The 18,997-nt window shown below is 35.0% G+C and overlaps 2 protein-coding genes across 3 annotated transcripts in view; one reads left to right on the top strand and one right to left on the bottom strand.

Moving 5' to 3' along the window:
* The window catches only part of CCPG1 (cell cycle progression 1), a 66,881-nt gene that overhangs the window by 38,524 nt on the left and 9,360 nt on the right, over nt 1–18,997 (top strand). The gene's annotated exons all lie outside the window — the stretch shown is intronic.
* PIGB (phosphatidylinositol glycan anchor biosynthesis class B) overlaps nt 1–18,997 on the bottom strand; it is a 30,484-nt gene that overhangs the window by 4,861 nt on the left and 6,626 nt on the right. For both annotated transcript variants that reach the window (XM_081048053.1, XM_081048052.1), the window contains 5 exons: nt 14,500–14,630; nt 12,583–12,723; nt 5,901–5,952; nt 4,648–4,859; nt 3,985–4,049 (listed from right to left, as the gene is read on the bottom strand). In XM_081048053.1, the coding sequence (XP_080904179.1) occupies nt 3,985–4,049; nt 4,648–4,859; nt 5,901–5,952; nt 12,583–12,723; nt 14,500–14,630 (601 nt within the window). The remainder of the gene's footprint in view (nt 1–3,984; nt 4,050–4,647; nt 4,860–5,900; nt 5,953–12,582; nt 12,724–14,499; nt 14,631–18,997) is intronic.

Below are 18,997 nucleotides of genomic sequence, written 5' to 3'. Positions count from 1 at the left end.
AGCCACAAGAGGAGCCTAGAGTACATGGTTTTCTTATAGGGAAATAGTATAGTTTAATATTTAAAGAGGTAATTGACAAGATCATAAAAGCTGCCATCCAGTAAGCCTACTTAATTGTACATATAAATAATACGATGGAATTCTCATTAAAAGGATCCACCCTAAAATGAGCTAGCTTCACGATGTGATAGTCACCACCATGTAACATAAGCATTACCTAACATGAAATGAGAACCCCCCCCTCCCCAATTACTAATGATTCTGGGAACACACGTTTTCTATATGTCCTATAAAACCACTTACAGAATTATTTCAGCCTCGTAATTTCCATGAGAACAAGGGTTTAGTATGAACCCTGGTGACTAAATGTCAGAATAGACCTCTTCATTTTACATAGTAGCTCTTACTAAATGTTAAATGACATCCCAGAATATTTAATTTGTTTCTGTTATCTGGGCTTACAAAAAGATACTTAAAAGCGTATACAAAAAAATTTCTAGAAGAATTTTTAAGAAAGTGATAATTATCTTTGGGGAGTGAAACTAGATGATTAGAGGATGACACTGATGGTTGAGTTTTGTGTTTTTTGTACCATGAATATGTATTTTTATAATAAAAAAATGGGTTCTTATCAAATCACTCTCATCAGATTACTGTTAATAGTGTTTTAAATATTTTATGTCCCAGTTGACTACTGCTGGATGAAATCTAAAAACTTGAGTATATAAGAAGGTCCCTCATGAGTTGGCTCCTCCTTTACTCAGCCATATCTCCTATTCATCACATGATTTACCTTGATACACACAATCACGTTTTAAGTTTTGGATATATGTTAACCTGCCATGAACTCAGAAATGCCTCATGAGTTCCTTCTTACCCAGGTAAGGTTCACTGTAATGAAGATGGGAAAGTCGGGGGCTGTACATTACTGATCCCATCAAACTGAGGGGTAGCAAGGACGCATCCTGGTTTTGCCAAGGACAATTAGAAAATCCAATGTTAAGAAAAACATTTCTACAATTAGAGGTATTTCTGAGTTAACTTTTTCATTTTTAAATACTCCTTCGGGGAGTGGTGTCAACTTGATTTCAGTGTTTACAGGAGAAAAACATGGGGTGGTTTAATTCTGGAATGGATGTACAGAGGAGTGGGAGTTTCTGAAATATTAAACACCATAATGAGAGTACTGGGCACAGAGGGAGGTATCAAGAATTGCATGTTGCTACTTAGCTAAGGAAATAAGCTATATTTTCTTCTTCCATAGTGAGAAGTCAATAGATAATACCAAAACCAAAGATCTTTAAGGGCGTTATTAGCATTTTATTTAGAGATAAATATCAAAATAACCACAGTGATTGCCTCTGGGGATGGGGAAATGGGAGAGAGGGAAGGGGAACCATTGTAAAAAAAAACTATGGAATGGCTTTTGAAGCAATGTAGATACATGATTTTGATAAAAAGATTAGCATGTGGAAAAACTGGTCTTACCAAAGGCAAGCAAGTCTGCATTGGCCACTGTGGTAAAAAACAGACACCCAACCCAGAATTAATAGCAGGTGCTGGAAACACACCAGCACAAATGACAGGTTCAGTCTAAGAATTTCATTGTTACTAGACCAATGGCACCTTTCTTTTACAGGTAAGGAAACTGAGGCTAAGTTCACTAAGGATCAGAGCTAATCACAGAAGGTATGTTTTCTAGAATTAAGTCTTATTTTTGGACTGGACTGAGGGAAATTCAAATTAGGCAAGAAAAGTGGCTGCAGTTATTCCTTCTTTTCTGTCCAGTCCCTACACGGGCCTGAAGTTCATTTCTCATGTCTTGAATTTGGTCTGGGTTTGTGACTTGCTCTGACCAAAAGAATGTGGTGCAAGTGATAGAGTGCCAGTTCTGTGTTTGGGCCTCACTGGGTCTTGGACTCTCCCTCTCCTCTTGGAAACTGCCTACACGCACAAAGTGAACAAGCCCCAGCTCACCTTTGGAAAGGAAGAGCACATAGAAGAACTGAGGTAACTCTTATAGCCAGCTGAACCCCAAACGAGAGAGCCCAGCCTAAGTCAATAGAGCTGTGTACCCCATCTGCGGCTGATTGCTTTTGCATAAATGAACTCAGTGGAGATGAGAAGAACTGCCCAGCTGAACTATAATCTTGTAAGTAAAAGTAAAATTAAGTCTTAAGCCACTAACTTTTGAGGTGGCTTGTTATACAGCAATTGCCAATAGAGTTCTCATATTTATATAAAATCAAGTTAAAATGGGTCACAATAGGATAAAACTGACATTTGAAGTACAATGTAACTCAAGATTTCAGGTAGACTCAAAACTGAGCTGTTTAAAATGCCAAGAACTCCAAAGAGAGCTGCTGTTATCTGATACTGTACCTGAATATGCAGAGACTTCTATCTAGGTGAGCTCACCACTTAATTGGTCCTATTGTTGGAACCAGTTGGCATTAAATAGTTCTGACTTTTAATAGAAGTACAAATCTCCTAAGAATCAGAATTTTTTGGCTCACTCAAGAATCTTGGGTATATGTATCTGAAGGAAAAGATCACATCCTGTGAGAATGTCAGGGGTTTTGATGAGTATCAGTCCTAGAGAGATCCTTCTGAGTGGACACAAGATGGAAGAAAGGCTTATTCTTGTCCATTACAAGATGATCTCTTCAACCCTCATCAGCATTTTGTCTAAATCTTTGGGAGTGGGAACAAAGGGTTACGGATGCAATCTTTTGGGCTGGGAATGAGGTTCAGAGAATAGTCTTTCCCTAAAACACTTTGTGAAGACACAGAAGTGGAATGCTGGAAAATCCCAGATTATAAAAATGGAATCAGAACAACTTCCTAAATTCACACACACACACACACACACACACACACACACACACACACTTGCATTCTAGGCTGGCAGTGCTCACTTGTGCAGAAACCAAAACTCAAAAAGATGTAAAAAAGAAAAAATACGAAGTGATTCATGAATCAATTCGCTCTGGTAAATGGGCCCAATATTCTTAAGACTTGCCAAATAGTTGTTAGATGTCTATATTTTTATATGTGCCTACATTTGTATATAAAGTAACACTAAATGACATAAATTAACTTTGGTTTCAGCACTTCAGATGCATAAATATATAGATGTGTATGTTTATGCCTAAATTGATGAGAGTATGTCAGCTCTGGAGGCAATAATGTAAACTTGGTCAAAGAAGGCTGCTTAACTATTAGTTGTTTGGAGCTTGTTTTTTTTTTTAAGTAAAAAGCTTGATACCATTAACTCCCTTGCTTTTCCCTGTCTCTAGAAATGGGTTGATGACTCATTTCTTCCTTCCCAGTCTAGTGATTTTTTTTTTAGTGATTAATGTTTGAAGGAAACCAACATTTATTCTGAATTGAAGTTAATAAAAGTTTCAATTCATAATTTTCCCAAACTAACCAATATAAAAAATTCATATTTTCCAGAGCTGAGTAATATAAAACTTTAGAAGTAACTTGTAAAAAAATTATTGCAAAGAAATATGGGAAATAATGGAGAAAAGGCCAAAATAAAATTAGGTGTTAATCACTCTAAAAATGGCATACGCATTAGAGTGAGTCTTAAAGCATTAAAAATTTATAGCTGGTTTCAACAGCTATAAACTGAAAGTAAACTGAAAGTAGCTACTCTAAAATAGACACATATTCCATCACTTTTTAGTGAAAGATTTCTAATAGCCAGAAACACCATCACCAAAAAGCCAAACACCATCATCCAAAATATGCTTTGGATATTGGATCTTTATGATTTTATCTCATTTTACAGGATAGAGAAAGGATATTTAGGCTGCAAAAAGAAAATACTGCAATAATATAATTATTTTGTAATTAAGAAATAATTCTTTTTGCCTATATGAAAATTGTATTTTAGAATTTAATGAGCTTAATGAGAGTTTATTGTGTTTTAACTATTTCTTATACTTTTTTTCTATATTGAACAAAAATACTTACCACAGAACACCATACAAAATGGTAAAACTGGATAGATAAACCTGAATTCTTTGTGGCTCAACATGCTATAAGAGAAAAAGATATTAAAATAAAATATTTTTTCATATTACATGATAGTTTGAGAAATTAATTGTATTTTAAATGGAATAATTAACATGACCTGTTTTTCTAAGTACTGAGACTGAATTTCATGCTTCAGGAATCAGTCATTTTTTAGTTATAAGGTGATGATGATGTGTTAAAAGTAATTCTAATATCTGGTGTCAATGTCTAAAGTACAATTATATTCTAAAAAAGGGATTTCTATAACCAAGAAAGACATATTAGTCAAATCTGGAATAAGGATGCATACATTTTCATTTAAAAATATTTCTCTGGTCCTTCAATACTTAAAATTTTGGTAGTTTCTGTTTTTTAAGAGCAAATGAAATCCGTTCAACTTCTTAAAACTTGAATGTAACCCTTGTTAAGCAAACTATACATACCAGAAGTATTCATTTTACCTGAGTATCAGCATAATTACTACCTCTCAATCTGCTAAATAATCCCCGTTAACAAATCATAAGAGTTAATGCATCTCCAAAAGATACAGTGTACTTTTTGAAGAATTTAATTTCTTGGTAACATTATAAAAATTAACGATTTGAACAAGTAAAATCATACCTATAAACTAGCAGTGTCCACAGCACAGTCACCAAAAGTATCCGGTACCTTCTGGGCGCTAGGAAGCAGCCATGAATAAAGAAGGGCATGTGAGTACCCAAGACAACTGGAAATCCTTGACTGAAGTACCAGTGCCATGAATGAGAACCATAAAATGTTCCCAAATTCTGCAGCACGTTAAATTTCAAAAAATTATACTGAACCAGAGTCCACTGGCATAGTTGAAGGAAAGAGAAATAGAAATGTGTTAGTGCCAAGTATGAATCTTTGGCATCAGGGAATTTGGCAGAATCTTGTCATTAAATTAGGAATAAAGTGTAAAAACCAGACAATAGTTTACATTAATAATTTTGAATAATGACCATATGAAATCATTCTTTATTTTTTATGTTCTAAGTATTGCTTTTTGTTAATTTGTAAAACTAGGTTCTTGAGATTCAAGAAAGTATGAATAAACATTCATATTTAGACAATGTAAGTTTTACATATGATTAGAGCTAAGGAGAATCCTAAATAATTTTTATGAGAACGTGTGTGTTGTAACCACATTAAACATTTTACTCTACTACCTTACGATATCACACATTACCTATTAAGATAAAGCTCTGAAAACATTACAATTGGAATGATGGCACAAAGCAGATAATGTTCAACAGCAACAATAGCTAACATAAAGTGCTCACTTATGCTGGGCATCGTTGTAAGCATTTTACATGCATTATTTAATCCTCCAACCTTGTGAGGCAGGTACCACAGTAATTTCCAGATAAAGAAACTGGCAAGAAAGGTACATAACTTGTCCAAGGTCACACAGGTAATAATGAGGGCACTAAGCCTCAAACTGGCAATCTGATTCCAGAGTCCATAAGTGACTTAAAAACAGGGAACTTAAAAACAACCAACAGTCATGAAATTAAAATGTCAAACCAATGGTTGAAGACTAGAGTATTCTGGTTAATCTGAATTCTGAATGATTACTTTGAGGTCAATTAAAATAATTAAAATTTAACCTTTTGTTACAAACCTGACAAAACACAGAAACTTTATGCTCATAAAAATGCCTTAAAATTGACTTTTGAATTTCAACTAGGAATACACAATTCTGTTACATAGCACAGCAAATTGAACAAAAGGCATATGTTAGATTTTTTTAATGTATCCTATATCATTTAAAAAAAAAAGATTTGTCTATGTTCTCAAATATTCATGGATTAAAAAGTCAGGTTGAGTTTTTAGTGTAATAAATAACTTACTTGACCAAAAAACATACGATCAATTATCAGAGACCAACTCAAAGTGACAAATCTGAAAAACAAAAAGGATAATTAACATTCTGAACTAACTGAAAATCCAGTATTGGCATGCGGCTTTTCAAGTGCCTTGCTTCACAGCCACTTTAAAAATGCTTTCGTGGATTTACACATTTTGAAAAGTGTTTCATGCCAGAAGCTGCATTTAAGCAAACTTTGAAAAGTAATAAACACTGCTTTATCTGTTGGTGCATAACAAATTATGCCAAAACTTGGCAACTTAAAACTACGAACATTTGTTATCTCACAGTTTCTGTGGGTCAAGAGTCCAGGCGCAGCTTACCCCAGTGTCTCTGGTTCAAAGTCTCTCATGAATTGTCAAGATGTTGGCTGAGGCTAGAGTTTCACCTGAAGGCTTGATTGGCGATGGGGGGCGGGGGTGGGGTAATGGGAATATTTGCTTCCAGGCTCACTCACGTGGTTGTTGGCAGGGCTCAGTCCACCTCACCTGATCCTCTCCTTAAGACTGCCTCATGACATGGCAACTGGCTTCCCCCAGTGTGAGCCAGCTGAGACAGAGAGACAGGCACCCAAGATGGAAGCCAGTGTCTTTATAACCCTGTTGTGACCTCTGTTCTGCCACATTTCTGTTTGTTAGAATTGATCCAAAATGTCCAGCCTGCACTCAAGGTAAGAGGATTATCCAAGAGCATGACTATTAAGAGGATGGGATTAGTGGGGGCCATCTCAGAGGCTGCCTACCACAAACATATACAGAAAAGTACACGAATATTAATCTTCATGAATCATCACTATATGGACACAACTGTGTAACCATCATATAGATCAGGATACAGAGCATTAGTAGCACTTCAAAAGGCCCCCTCATCCCTGCAACCAGTTAACCTCCACTCCCTTCCCAAAGGTGACTACTATCCTGACTTCTGATAGAGTATATTTTTAACTGTTTTTGAATTTTACAAAAATGGAATCATACTATATGCACTCATGTCCAGTTTCCTACAATCATTATGTTTGTGAGATTTAACCATGTTTTTTGAACATTGCAGTAGTTCATTAATTTATAATACTGTAACGTTTTTCCACTGAATTAATATGTCACAATGTATTTATTCCGATGGGCACTGTTCTTCCCCCCCCCCCTTTTTTTTAGCTATCATCAACAGTGCTATGAACATTCTTTGACTCATCTTTTGGTTCCCATATGTACATTTCTATTGAGTATATACTTAGTATTGAAATTACTGGGCCCTAAGGTATAGGTGCAATCAGTTTTAGTGAAGACTTTTTCAAAGTGGTTGTATTAATTTATATTCCCACAGTAACGCACAAGGGTTCTATATCCTTTTAAGCCATTTAGGTAGATGTAGCATGTCATGGTGATTTTAATTTACATTTCCTTGATGACTAATGAGGTGACTTGTTTTATACTTCCTGTACATTTAAATATCTTTTGAAGTATCTTTTCAATTTTCTATTATCTTACAGATTTTTACAAGTACTTCCTATGAGTTTTTTCTTGTTTTGCATTGTAAATATCTTCTGGTCTGTGGCTTGCTTTTTCATTCTCTTACTTGTGAATCTGATGGAAAAAAAAGTCTTGCATTTTAATACACTCAAGTGTATCTGTCTTTTTCCTTTATAATTAATACTGTGTTCTTTTTAGGAAATCTTTACCTGCTTCAAAGTCATGAAGATTTTCTATCTTGCAGAAGTGCCATTCTTTTACCTTTACATTAAGATCTATAACTCCCCCCCACATTTTTATATTTTGCTTACAGTGGCAAGTCAGGGTCAATATTACTTTTTTCCCCACATGGATAGCTAACTGATACTAGACTTATTGAAAAGACTATGCTTTCTCTACTGTACTGCAGTATCAATATCATCATAAATGAAGTAATCATTTATGTTTGGATTGGTTGCTGGACTATTGTGTTCCATCAGTCTATTTTACTATGCATTAATTACTGTAATTTTGTAATAAGTCTTGATATGTAGTAACATAAGTCTTCCAACATTTTTTTCTTCCAAGATTGTTTTACCAAAACATTGGCCTTTTGCATTCCACTTAAACATTTAAAATCAGCTTATCAATTTATACCGACACACCATATTGGGGTTTTAATTGGAACTGCATTGAATATAGATCAATCTGGAGAGAACAGGTATCTTTAAAATACTGAGTCTTCTATCCGTCAACATCATATATCCTTTCAATTATTTAGGTCTTGATTAGTTTCTCCCAATAACGTTCTGTAGCTTTCTGTGTAGAGGTCTTGTACACCTTTCATTATTTTATTTGTAGATATCTGATGTTTTTTGATGCCACTGTAAATGACACTTGTTTTCCATTTAATTTTTTATTTTGACTTCATTTCTGAGAAAAATTGCAAGAATAGTACAAAGAATTCCCATATATCCTTCACCTAGATAACTCAAATGTTAACATTTTACCATATTTGCTTTATCCTTTTCTTTCTAAGTATATAGTTTTTTCTGAATTGTCCGACAGTAAGTTGCAGTCATTGTTCACCTTTATCCCTACATACTTGAGTGGGTATTTCCTAAAAACAAGAAAATTCTCTTATATAAAGCACAAATCATCAGATTTCAGGAAATTAACATTAAATCATTATGGCTATCTATGCCTTTTTCAGATTTTGCCAACTGTCCCAATAATGTATTTTAAACTTTGATATTTAAGTGTGTTTTTCCAGGACACATCAGCTCCAAGTCAAGTAGTTGTTTCAGTCTAGCTGTGGAAAGCGCAGCTCACAGTAGTCCATGCAGGGATCGAACCGGCAACCCGGGTGTTACGAGCATCGCGCTCTAACCAACTGAGCTATCCGGCTGCCCCCCAATAATGTATTTTTATATAAAAAGAGATTCTGATCAATTTGTTGTGTTCACTTGTCATGTCTCTTTAGTCTCCTTTTATCTAGAATAGTTCCTTAATCTTTCCTGGTCATTCATGACTGCGGCATCTCTGAAGAATACAGGTCAGCTACTTTGTTAAATATACCTCAATTTGGGTTTGTCTGATGTTTTCTCATGAGTAGATTCAGGTCATACATTTTGGTAGTACTACCACAGAAGTGATGGGGTGTTTTTCTCTGCGCTTCACTGCAGCAGTCTCATGATACTGATTTGTCCTATTACTGGCAATGTTAACCTTGATCACTTGGTTAAGGAGGTGTTTGTCAAGTTTCTCCACTATAATATCCTTTTCTCCATTTTAATTAATAAATATTTTATGGGGAGATACTTTGAGACTATGTAAACATCCTGTTATTACTCAAACTTTTACCTACTAGTTTTAGTATCCAAATACAATTAATATTTGTATATTGACCTTATATCCAGTGAGCATGCTGAATTTGTTTACTAATTCTAATCGTTTACATTCTTTTCTTTTGGATTTTCTACACATGGTCATGTCATTGTTTTATTTCTTCCTTTCCAATTGTTTTTCTTGCCTTATAGCGGTAGCCAGGACACATACTGTTAAACAGGAGTGGAAATGCTGAGCATCCTTGTATTGCTCCCAATCTCAAGGAACAGGATTTCAGTGCTTCAACACTTAGTATCATTTTGCTGTAACATTTTATACAAATCTATTAATGAAGTCTCTTCCTATTGCAAGTTTCTAAGGGTTGCTTACCTCCCTAGTCATGAATGAGCTTCTAATTTTATCCTGTGCTTTTTCTGTGTCTATTGATATAGACACATGATTTTCCTCCTTTATTCTGTTAATGTCATGAAGCAAAGTGATTTTTTTCTTAATTTTTTTATTTTTCAGTTAAAGTTGACATTCAATATTATTTTATATTAGTTTCAGGTGTACAGCATAATGGTTAGACATTTATATAATTTATAAAATGATCCCCCTGGTAATAGATGTAGTACCCACCTGGCATCGTACATAGTTATTATAATAGTATTAGCTATATTCACTATGCTGTACTTTACATCCCTGTGACTATTTTGTAACTACCTGTTTGTACTTCTTAATTCCTTCACCTTGCAATGTAGTCTCCTTTTTGATACTAGGTTGGTGCAAAAGTAATATCGGTTAAAAAGGTTAAAAACAATTGCAAAAACCGCAATTACTTTTGCACCAACTTAATATCTCTAGATTCAACATACTAAGGTTTGTTTAGGATTTTTACATTCATAGTCATGAGAGATACTGGTTCGTAATTGACTTTTTTTTGTAATGTCCTTGTTAGATTTTGGTATCAAGGATATGTTACCTGCATTAAAGGAGTTGGGAAATGTTATTTGTCAGTTTTGGTAAGTTGTATTTTTCTAGGACTTTGTCCATTTCATCTAAGTTGTTAAAAAGTTGTTTATAATATTCTCTTCTTATCTGTTCAATGCCTGTAAAATCTATAATGATACTTCATTTCTATCTTGTAATTGGTGGGATAATGTGGCAGCTGAAAGGCAACTGAACTATGACTGACAAAATGATGTCCCAAATTGTCAAGGTTGTGTAAAAGATAAACAGAAATAGGTCTACATATATTTGACATTTTCCTAAAAGTCATTAAAGATTTTTTCTGTATTTAGAGACACTATTCCTATCTGGATATGCAACTGGTTATTTTTAAAGGATGCTCAATGCATAAAAGGCTGTTACATGGTTCAAATCTGGGGCCAACTCTAAGCATCAAGGATTTGAGAATATAAAACTAATTAGAATTGTGAATCACATTTGTTGTATGCTGAATAGTTTCAAGATATTTTCACATAGAGTATTTGTTCTTTCCTACCTATAGTTCCCTTCAAAATAAACAAGATAAGCATTTTGATATATATGAATGGGTTTCTTCAGGACTTTCCAGCTTGATGCATGCTGAGTCCCTATGCCTAGCAAACTCATACTCATTTTTTTCTTTTTCAATTAGTTTCAGGTGTACAAAGCAATGTAATAGACATTTACATCCCTCACAAAGTGATAACCCCCCCGAAATCTACTACCCCTCTGACATGGTATATAGCTGTTACAATTCCATTGACTATCTATGATATGCTCCACATCCCTGCCCAATACGCTATATATCTGAAGCTGAATTAGAATAATATTGAATGTCATATTCATTCTTGCTGTTATTTGAAACATCACCAACTTTATAAACTTTCTACTAATATTCCCCCTGCAAGCAGAATTAGGTTCTTTATTATCTGTCCTCCTACAGCATTTCATTTTATACTGACATTGGAACACTTTATATTATTGCTGGGCAAGAATTACTGTTATATTACTCCCCCGCCAGACTTTGGGAACAGACTTTGACTTTGGGAACAGACTTTGACTTTGGGAACAGACACTGTATCTTAATCACTTCTGAATCATCAGGTATTTGATACAAAGTAGGTTAAATGCTTGTTGAATGAATAAATTATAGTGCTGAGGAGAGTACAAAGGATTTTCGTCTCCCTCAGTGTAATAGCCTACATGACCTGAGCCTCTTCTCTCTCTCTCTGACCTCATTATTATCCACTGTCCCAAGCCCATGCTTCTTTCGCTACATCAGTCTCCTTGTTGTTCCTTGAAAATGCCAAGCCAAACAACCTCTGCATCAAGGTCTTTGCACTTGCTGGTCCTTTGCTTGGAATATTCTTTCCTCAAGTATCTACATGGTTCACTCTCTCAATTCCTTTAGGTGTTGGCTCCAATGTCGTCTTATCATGGTAGTCTTCCTCAGTTATTCTATAAAAAAATAAACACCCATTCCACCATGCACCAGTGTTCTATCTTTCTTATCTCATTATTTTTCCCTATAGCACTTATTGTCACTTGACAAATACATATTACTTATATGTATTTAGATGTCTGTCTGCCCCAACTAAAATGTAAACTTCATCAAGGCCGGGACTTTGTTTTGTTAAATTGCTCTATTTCCAGCATCTGTAACAGTACCTGGCACACACTAGGATTAAATAAATATTTGCTGAGTGAATATAATACATTTAAAACAATTTTAATAACGTTGCACAATCACAACAGTGATTTAGTCACCAGATGATTTAGTCCTTTTTAACTGCTACTAAAAAATACTTGTACAGAGTGAATACTAGTATATTAAAAAGACTGCTGTTCTAAGAGTTAGAATGCATCGATCTTGTTAATAAATAACTGTTTTGGATACTCTACTAAATACTTGGGTTAAGTCTGATTCTAGGAACTCAAAATATAGTTAGAAGAGCTGGGTTTCAATCTCAGTTCCACCATAACAACCAACCCAATGACTCTGGCTAACTCATTTTTAATTTTGCCAAGCCCCGTTTCTTCTACAAAAGTACCTACGTTGCCTAGATCCAAGAATTGTGAAAATCATGAGGTAATATGTGAATGCCCATTATAAATTATAAAGCCCCATATAAATGTAAAAGAATCATGTATCTCTAAAATGTATTTGAGAAATTTTAGGAAATAAAGCACAGGAACGTTCTAAGAAAAATTGCAAAGATCCTCATTTAAGGAAAGTTAATCAGAATCCAATATTAAAATATAAATTTGGAAATATTTTGCTTCCTTGACCTGACAATTCTCATTGACATTAGAAGATACAATAATTGACTAAAAGATGTAAAATCTTGTTCATAATGTATAATTTAGAGGTTATTCAAACAGATAAATTATAGCAATACTCACCCTACAGGTAAAAACTGATGTAGAATAAGATCAAGTTTTCTCTGCTCTTGCCAGAAATGTCTAAAGAGCAATGGTATCCATGGAATGACAGCCGTGGGACGAATTATGAAAGCAAGTGCCACCAGGGAAGAGTACTTGACACTATGACAAGGAAAATGTATCGTCAAGACAACTAGAAAAGCAGTTTAGAAGTCACTACTATTTACACTGTGATATGATTTCATTTTTAAAATGAGAGCATTTTCCTTTTGGTATAAACAGCTATGTGAACTTGGGGAAGTTACTAATACATTCTGGCTCTTAATTTTTCTCATCTATAAAAAGAAGAAATGTCTAACGTCTTTTCCAGCTCTAATATCATAATTCTAGTATTTTCAAATAAGCAGTTATTCTGTCTTAATATTGGCCTTGTTTGTGGAAAGCATACTAAATTTTAACCATACAACTCTGCCAGTTGCTTTCCTGATGGAAAAATGATCAAGTCTCTCATAAGGATATAAAAGAAAGTCACACAAAACCATTCTTTAAGAAAGAAACCAAGTGCATTTAAAGAAACATTAGGATTACTTAGGCTGTGATAGGCTTCTGAGTCCCTATGATTTTGTTTTGAAAGTAAGCTGCTAATTTTATCCAACTGAAAATTGCATATATATACCTGACAAAAAGCCTCTTATATAATAATTTTGAATGTCAACTATATGCAGAAATGATCTTACTTAATTTCATCCTCCCAATCACCTTGTTACATAGGAAAAATGGACACTAGCTTTTTAACTAGACTCATTCTGGCTTTCTGCTTTTCATTACATCCTAAATACTGATAACTACAAGAGAATTCTTTCTAAATCAGATCTGATTATGCCATGCCTCTCATAAGCCTGTAATGGTTCCCCAAAACCTACAGAATAAAGTTCAAATTCTGGAGAAGGGCCAAGTCCCATTCCAGCCTCATCCCTTATTCTTCTCTTCTCCCGTACATCCTACCACACATTGCTACTCTAGACAACGTGCCCACAATACAATGAAGCCCTTTTACAGCTTTGTGCCTTTGCTCGTTGTTCCCTTTGCTTGGTATTTGCTTCCCCCCGTTTATATATGCCCTAATCAGATCCACATATTTTCTGTTTGCTCTTCTAGATCTGTTCTCCACTCTTCACCTGCTCTATGTGCAGGGAGGCGGACCTGTAATGGACTATATCAATCAGCTGTCCTGCTTTCTGGCTTCTGATTGGTTTTGGATAACTGGAGGCCAGAAAAGTCAAATCAGGATATTTTATTCTCAGCTCTCTTTGCTATGGCGAAGGGCTGGCTGCGACTGTCTCCTGTTGGGGCCTTCCTTTAAAAGTTACAGCTCTGCATAGATTCCAGTAACCATTTCCTCTCCTTGCTTTGGGGCCAAGGGGTAATACAAACTTCCTGCTGTGGCTATTCCTGGGGCACTATGGTATCCCCTTATTGGCTTATCTAAACACTGTCTAGACCAGGGGTGTCCAAACTGCGGCCTGTGGGCCAACTGCAACCCGCAATCCATTTTTTATAGGCCCGCAGCAAATTCCAAAAATATACTTAGTTTACTTAAATAAACCAGGTGAGGCTGAGGCAATATGTACTTCACCTCGAGTGAGTGGCCCGGCTGTTTGTGTATTTTACCGCATATGGCCCTTGGTAAAAAACATTGAAAAAAGTTGGGACACCCCTGGTCTAGACCTTTGAAATAGTTCTTTTATTAACCTCCTCAGTTACCCAGTTTGAGTATATCTGTTTCCTGTTATAATGAATATATCAACTGAAAATGTGGTTCTAATAACCTCCATAAACATTGGGGGGGGTGTCCACTGAATGTTACAATATGTTTATATTTAAGATTTTTCCAAAGCGTGCTTTAGAGTTTTGTAAATTAACAGTAACATATCTCACCTGTTCATAGACTTTGAACCTTCCAAAGGGTAGTAGAAAAGAGCAATTATAGTGAGAACAGTTTCCATGGTGTTTGTAAGAGTTCTGGTACAGCAATACCATGTGAACCAAGAGCATAACTGGCAAAAAAACTAAGAACAGTTATGAGCAAACATATGGAATGGGAAATGGAAAAGCTTAGTTAGTATTATCTTCTATGGAAAATAGTATGCAAATCTAAACACTGCAAAAATCACATCAAAAGGTAAGTAATGTTAAAAGTAGGCATGCCCAAACATTGTTTTTAAAAATTTATATCGAACACAGGTCTGTGATAATACCAGATCTATATTTGTTAAAGTTAAGAAATTTATACTTCCAGGTACACTTTTATGGCATTGCATTAAATCTCATTTCCCGCTAATAAAAGACATAAAACAGATTCTTTAATGGCATAGTTCACAGGGGATTGAAATTCATAACAAGATTCTCCCAATCAGTATTCCTCAAATTGTCTTATATTACTAACAAGTATTTTGATTGTTTTTATTGACCTTAGATTAGAATGTTGCCCTATTTATTGATGAAAAATTAGGACAACATGAAAGAGGAAAAAACAACGACTATCAGAGAATGTCATTAAATTTTCATTTGGAAATTAAATTAGTAAATCAGTTTTTGGAAGAATATGCAAACAGATGCATCATTAAGTCGACAAAAGAAATATCTTAAAAGAAACTTGTTAGTTTATGCAAGAGTGTTAAAACGTGTACTAGTTTCCTCTCTCCAAATATAGCCTTTAAAATGGTTTCCAATTTTTGTGGCATTAAAAGGCTTTTCCTAAACTAGAGGAACCTAGTGCTGCTACTTTGGAGGAAGGATTTCAAAGGCATTCATTATGCCTTTGTCATTTTAGGTTGAGCCGTCAGCAGTGTGTATAAGCACAAAATAGAGACGGCCTTTATCCTTAAATCAATTAGCAAGGACTCATTTGCTAAACCAGTCTGTCTTTGGTGCAAATCAACATGCTACCTGCAGAAATATGTCCTGTAAATATTTTTTAAATTATTAGTTTTAGGTGCACAAAATGTAATAGTTAGCCATTTATCATTTATATTATATCCCTCACACAGTCACAACCCCTCTCCCCCCATCCACTATCCCTCTGACATCACACGCAACCATTACATTTCCACTGTCTCTATTCCTAATGCTGTAATCCGCTTCTTGTAACCATATATATATATAAAATTATAGTTGACATTCATTACTGTTCAGCTTCAGCTTCAGTGATCAGGCATCTACATCATCCCTGAGGTGGTCTCCCTAATGAGACAAGTATCCATCCGATACCCTACAAAATCTTTACAATATTATTGATTACATTCCCCAAATTGACTTTCGTATCCCGGTGGCAATCTTGTGGTTACCAACTGTGCTTTCTAATCCCTTCACCTTCTGCCTTATCCCCACCCCACCCCCCATCTAGCAACCCTCAGTTTTTCCTCTATATCTGAGACTGTTTCTGATTAGTTCATTCATTTATTCTTTTCTTTAGATTCCACATATAAGTGAGGTCATATGGTATTTGACTTATTTCACTTAACAATGTTCTCTAGGTCCATCCATATTGTTGCAAATAGTAAGATTTCCTTCTTTTTTATGGCTACGTAATACTCATTGTATGAATGTACCACAGTTTCTTAATCCAGTCATCTACTGATGGGCATTTTGGTTGTTTCCATGACTTGGCTATTGTGTATAGTGCTGCAATAAACATAGGGGTGCATATATTTTTTTGAATTAGTTTTTGGATTTCTCTGGATACCTAGGAGTGGAATTGCTGGGTCACAAGGTAGTTTCATTTTCAGTTTTTTGAGATACCTCCATACTGTTTTCCATAATGGCTGCACCAATCTGCAATCCCATCAACCGTGCACAATGGTTCCCTTTTCTCCACATCCTCACCAGCACTTATTTGTTGATTTATTGATGATAGCCTTTTGACTGGGGTGAGGTGGTATCTCATTGTGATTTTTATTTCCATTTCTCTAATGATTAGTGAGGTTGAGCATTTTTTCATGTCTGCCATCTGTATGTCCTTTTTAGAAAAATGTCTCTTCATGTCCTCTGCCCATTTTTTAATTGGGTTGTTTGTTTTTGTTGGAGTTGAACTGAGTGAGTTTTTTTATAAATTTGGGATATTAACCCCTTATCAGATATATCATTGGCAAACATCTTCTCCCATTCAGTAGGATCCCTTTTTGTTTTATTGATGGTTTCCTTTGCTGTGAAAAAACTTTTTAGTTTGATGTAATCCCATGTTTATTTTTTTCTCTTACTTCCCTTGCCCTAGAGGATGTATCAGTAAAAATCTTACTCCAGGTAATGTCTGTGAAGTTTCTTCCTATATTTTCTTCTAGGTGTTTTGTGGTTTCAGATCTTACATTTAAGTCTTTAATCCATTTTGAATTTATTCTTGTATATGGTGTTAAAGAGGTGGTCCAGCTTCATTTTTTTGCATGTGTCTGTCCAGGTTTCCCAGCACCATTTATTGAATAGACTGTCTTTACCCCACTGTAGATTCTTGCTTCCATTGTCGTAGATTAAATGACTATGTAGTCATGAATTTATTTCTGGGCTCTCTATTCTGTTCCACTGATCTATGTGTCTGTTTTTATGCCAGTACCACACTGTTATGATTACTGTAGCCTTGTAGTATAATTTGATGTCAGGTATTGTTATACCTCTCACTTTGTTCTTATTTCTCAAGGTTGCCCAGGCTATCTGGGGTCTTTTATGGTTCCATATAAATTTTAGAAATAAATTCACAGAAATCTATTTCTGTGAAAAATGTCCTTGGTAGTTTGATAGGAATTGCGTTGAATCTGTATATTGCCTTAGGCAGTATGGACATTTTAACGATATTAATTCTTCTTATCCATGAGCATGGTATGTGTTTCCATCTATTTGTATCCTCTTTAATTTCTCTCTTCAGTATCTTATGATTTTCTGAGTACAAATCTTTTACTTCTTTGGTTAAATTTATTCCTAGGTATTTTATAGTTTTTGTAGCCATTGTAAATGGGATTGTTTTCTTAATTTCTCCTTCTGATATTTTATTATTGGTATATACAAATTCAACTGATTTCTGAATATCAATTTTGTATCCTGCTACTTTACTAAATTCATTTATCAGTTCTAATAGTTTTTTGATGGAGTCTTTAGGATTCTCTCTATATAGTATCATGTTATCTGCATATAAAGACTATTTTACTTCCTCCTTACCAATTTGGATGCCTTTTATTTCTTTTTCTTGTCTGATTGCTGTGCCTAGAACTTCCAGCACTATGTGGAATGGAAGTGGAGAAAGTGGGCAACCTTGCCTTGTTCCTGATCTTAAGGGAAATGGTTTTAGCTTTTCCCCATTGAGTATGATGTTAGCTGTGGGTTTATCATATATGGCCTTTATTATTTTGAGATATGGTCCCTCTATTCCCACTTTGTTAAGTTTTTATCATAAGTGGCTGTTGGATTTTGTCAAATGCTTTTTCTGCATCTACTGATATGATCATATGATTTTTATTTTTCATTTTGTTAATGTGGTGTATCACATTAATTGATTTACGGATGTTGAACCACCCTTGCATACCAGGAATGAATCCCACTTGATCGTGTATGATCTTTTTAATGTATTGCTAAATTCTGTTCGCTAATATTTTGTTGAGGATTTTTGCATCTATGTTCATTAGAGGTATCGGTCTATAGTTTTCTTTTTTTGTAGTGTCTTTGTCTGATTTTAGGGTCAGGGTGATAGTGGCCTCATAAAAAGTGTTTGGGAGCCTTCCCTCCTGGATTTTTTTGGAAGAGCTTGAAAAGAATAGGTGATAATTCTTTTTGAATGTTTTGTATGTCCTGTAAATCTTTAGTAAATTGTTGATATTTATTAATTATAATGAATTACATTCCATAAATGTGTTGGTAAATGGGTTACTTGGAATTTGGAACATATTTCCAATGGAAACAATATAAAAAATGTAGTAGGATTTCTAAGCTGGCTCAAATAAGCTTTCTTAATTTAGGAAAGAGTCAAAGTGAAGTAACAACAGTACTACAGCATCCAATCACTCTTCAGGATATGGTTTAAATGGGAAACCACTCAAGATTTGAATGGGCGATCAGGAATCTTTCTCCCCACTGTGAAATAAGCCAAATGATAAAAGACAATCTTCTACACCACATTCTCTCCCTTACAGAGTCCAGCTATTTCAAATATTCTAGCCAGAGGTGAAAGAGTGCTTCAGTGAAAAGGTATTTCTCAGGCTGAGTCTCACGTAACTGGAGAAATAGTGAACAGGGTTGTGAACAGCTAAGCTGATTTGTGAGATAGGCAACGATTTAGAACTATTCCTGCTGAATTTTATGGAAAGTTAGGCAAGGTCTCTGACAGTTCTGAGGAGTGAAGGTGCTTCCAAAGGCTGTCTCCTAGTGTCAAGCCCCTCACAGGACTTGACATCTG

Source organism: Rhinolophus hipposideros (genome assembly GCF_964194185.1).
Source record: "Rhinolophus hipposideros genome assembly, chromosome: 5".
NCBI lineage: Eukaryota > Metazoa > Chordata > Mammalia > Chiroptera > Rhinolophidae > Rhinolophus > Rhinolophus hipposideros.
Note: the sequence above shows the minus strand (reverse complement) of the source record. Positions and strands in the feature narration are given on the sequence as shown.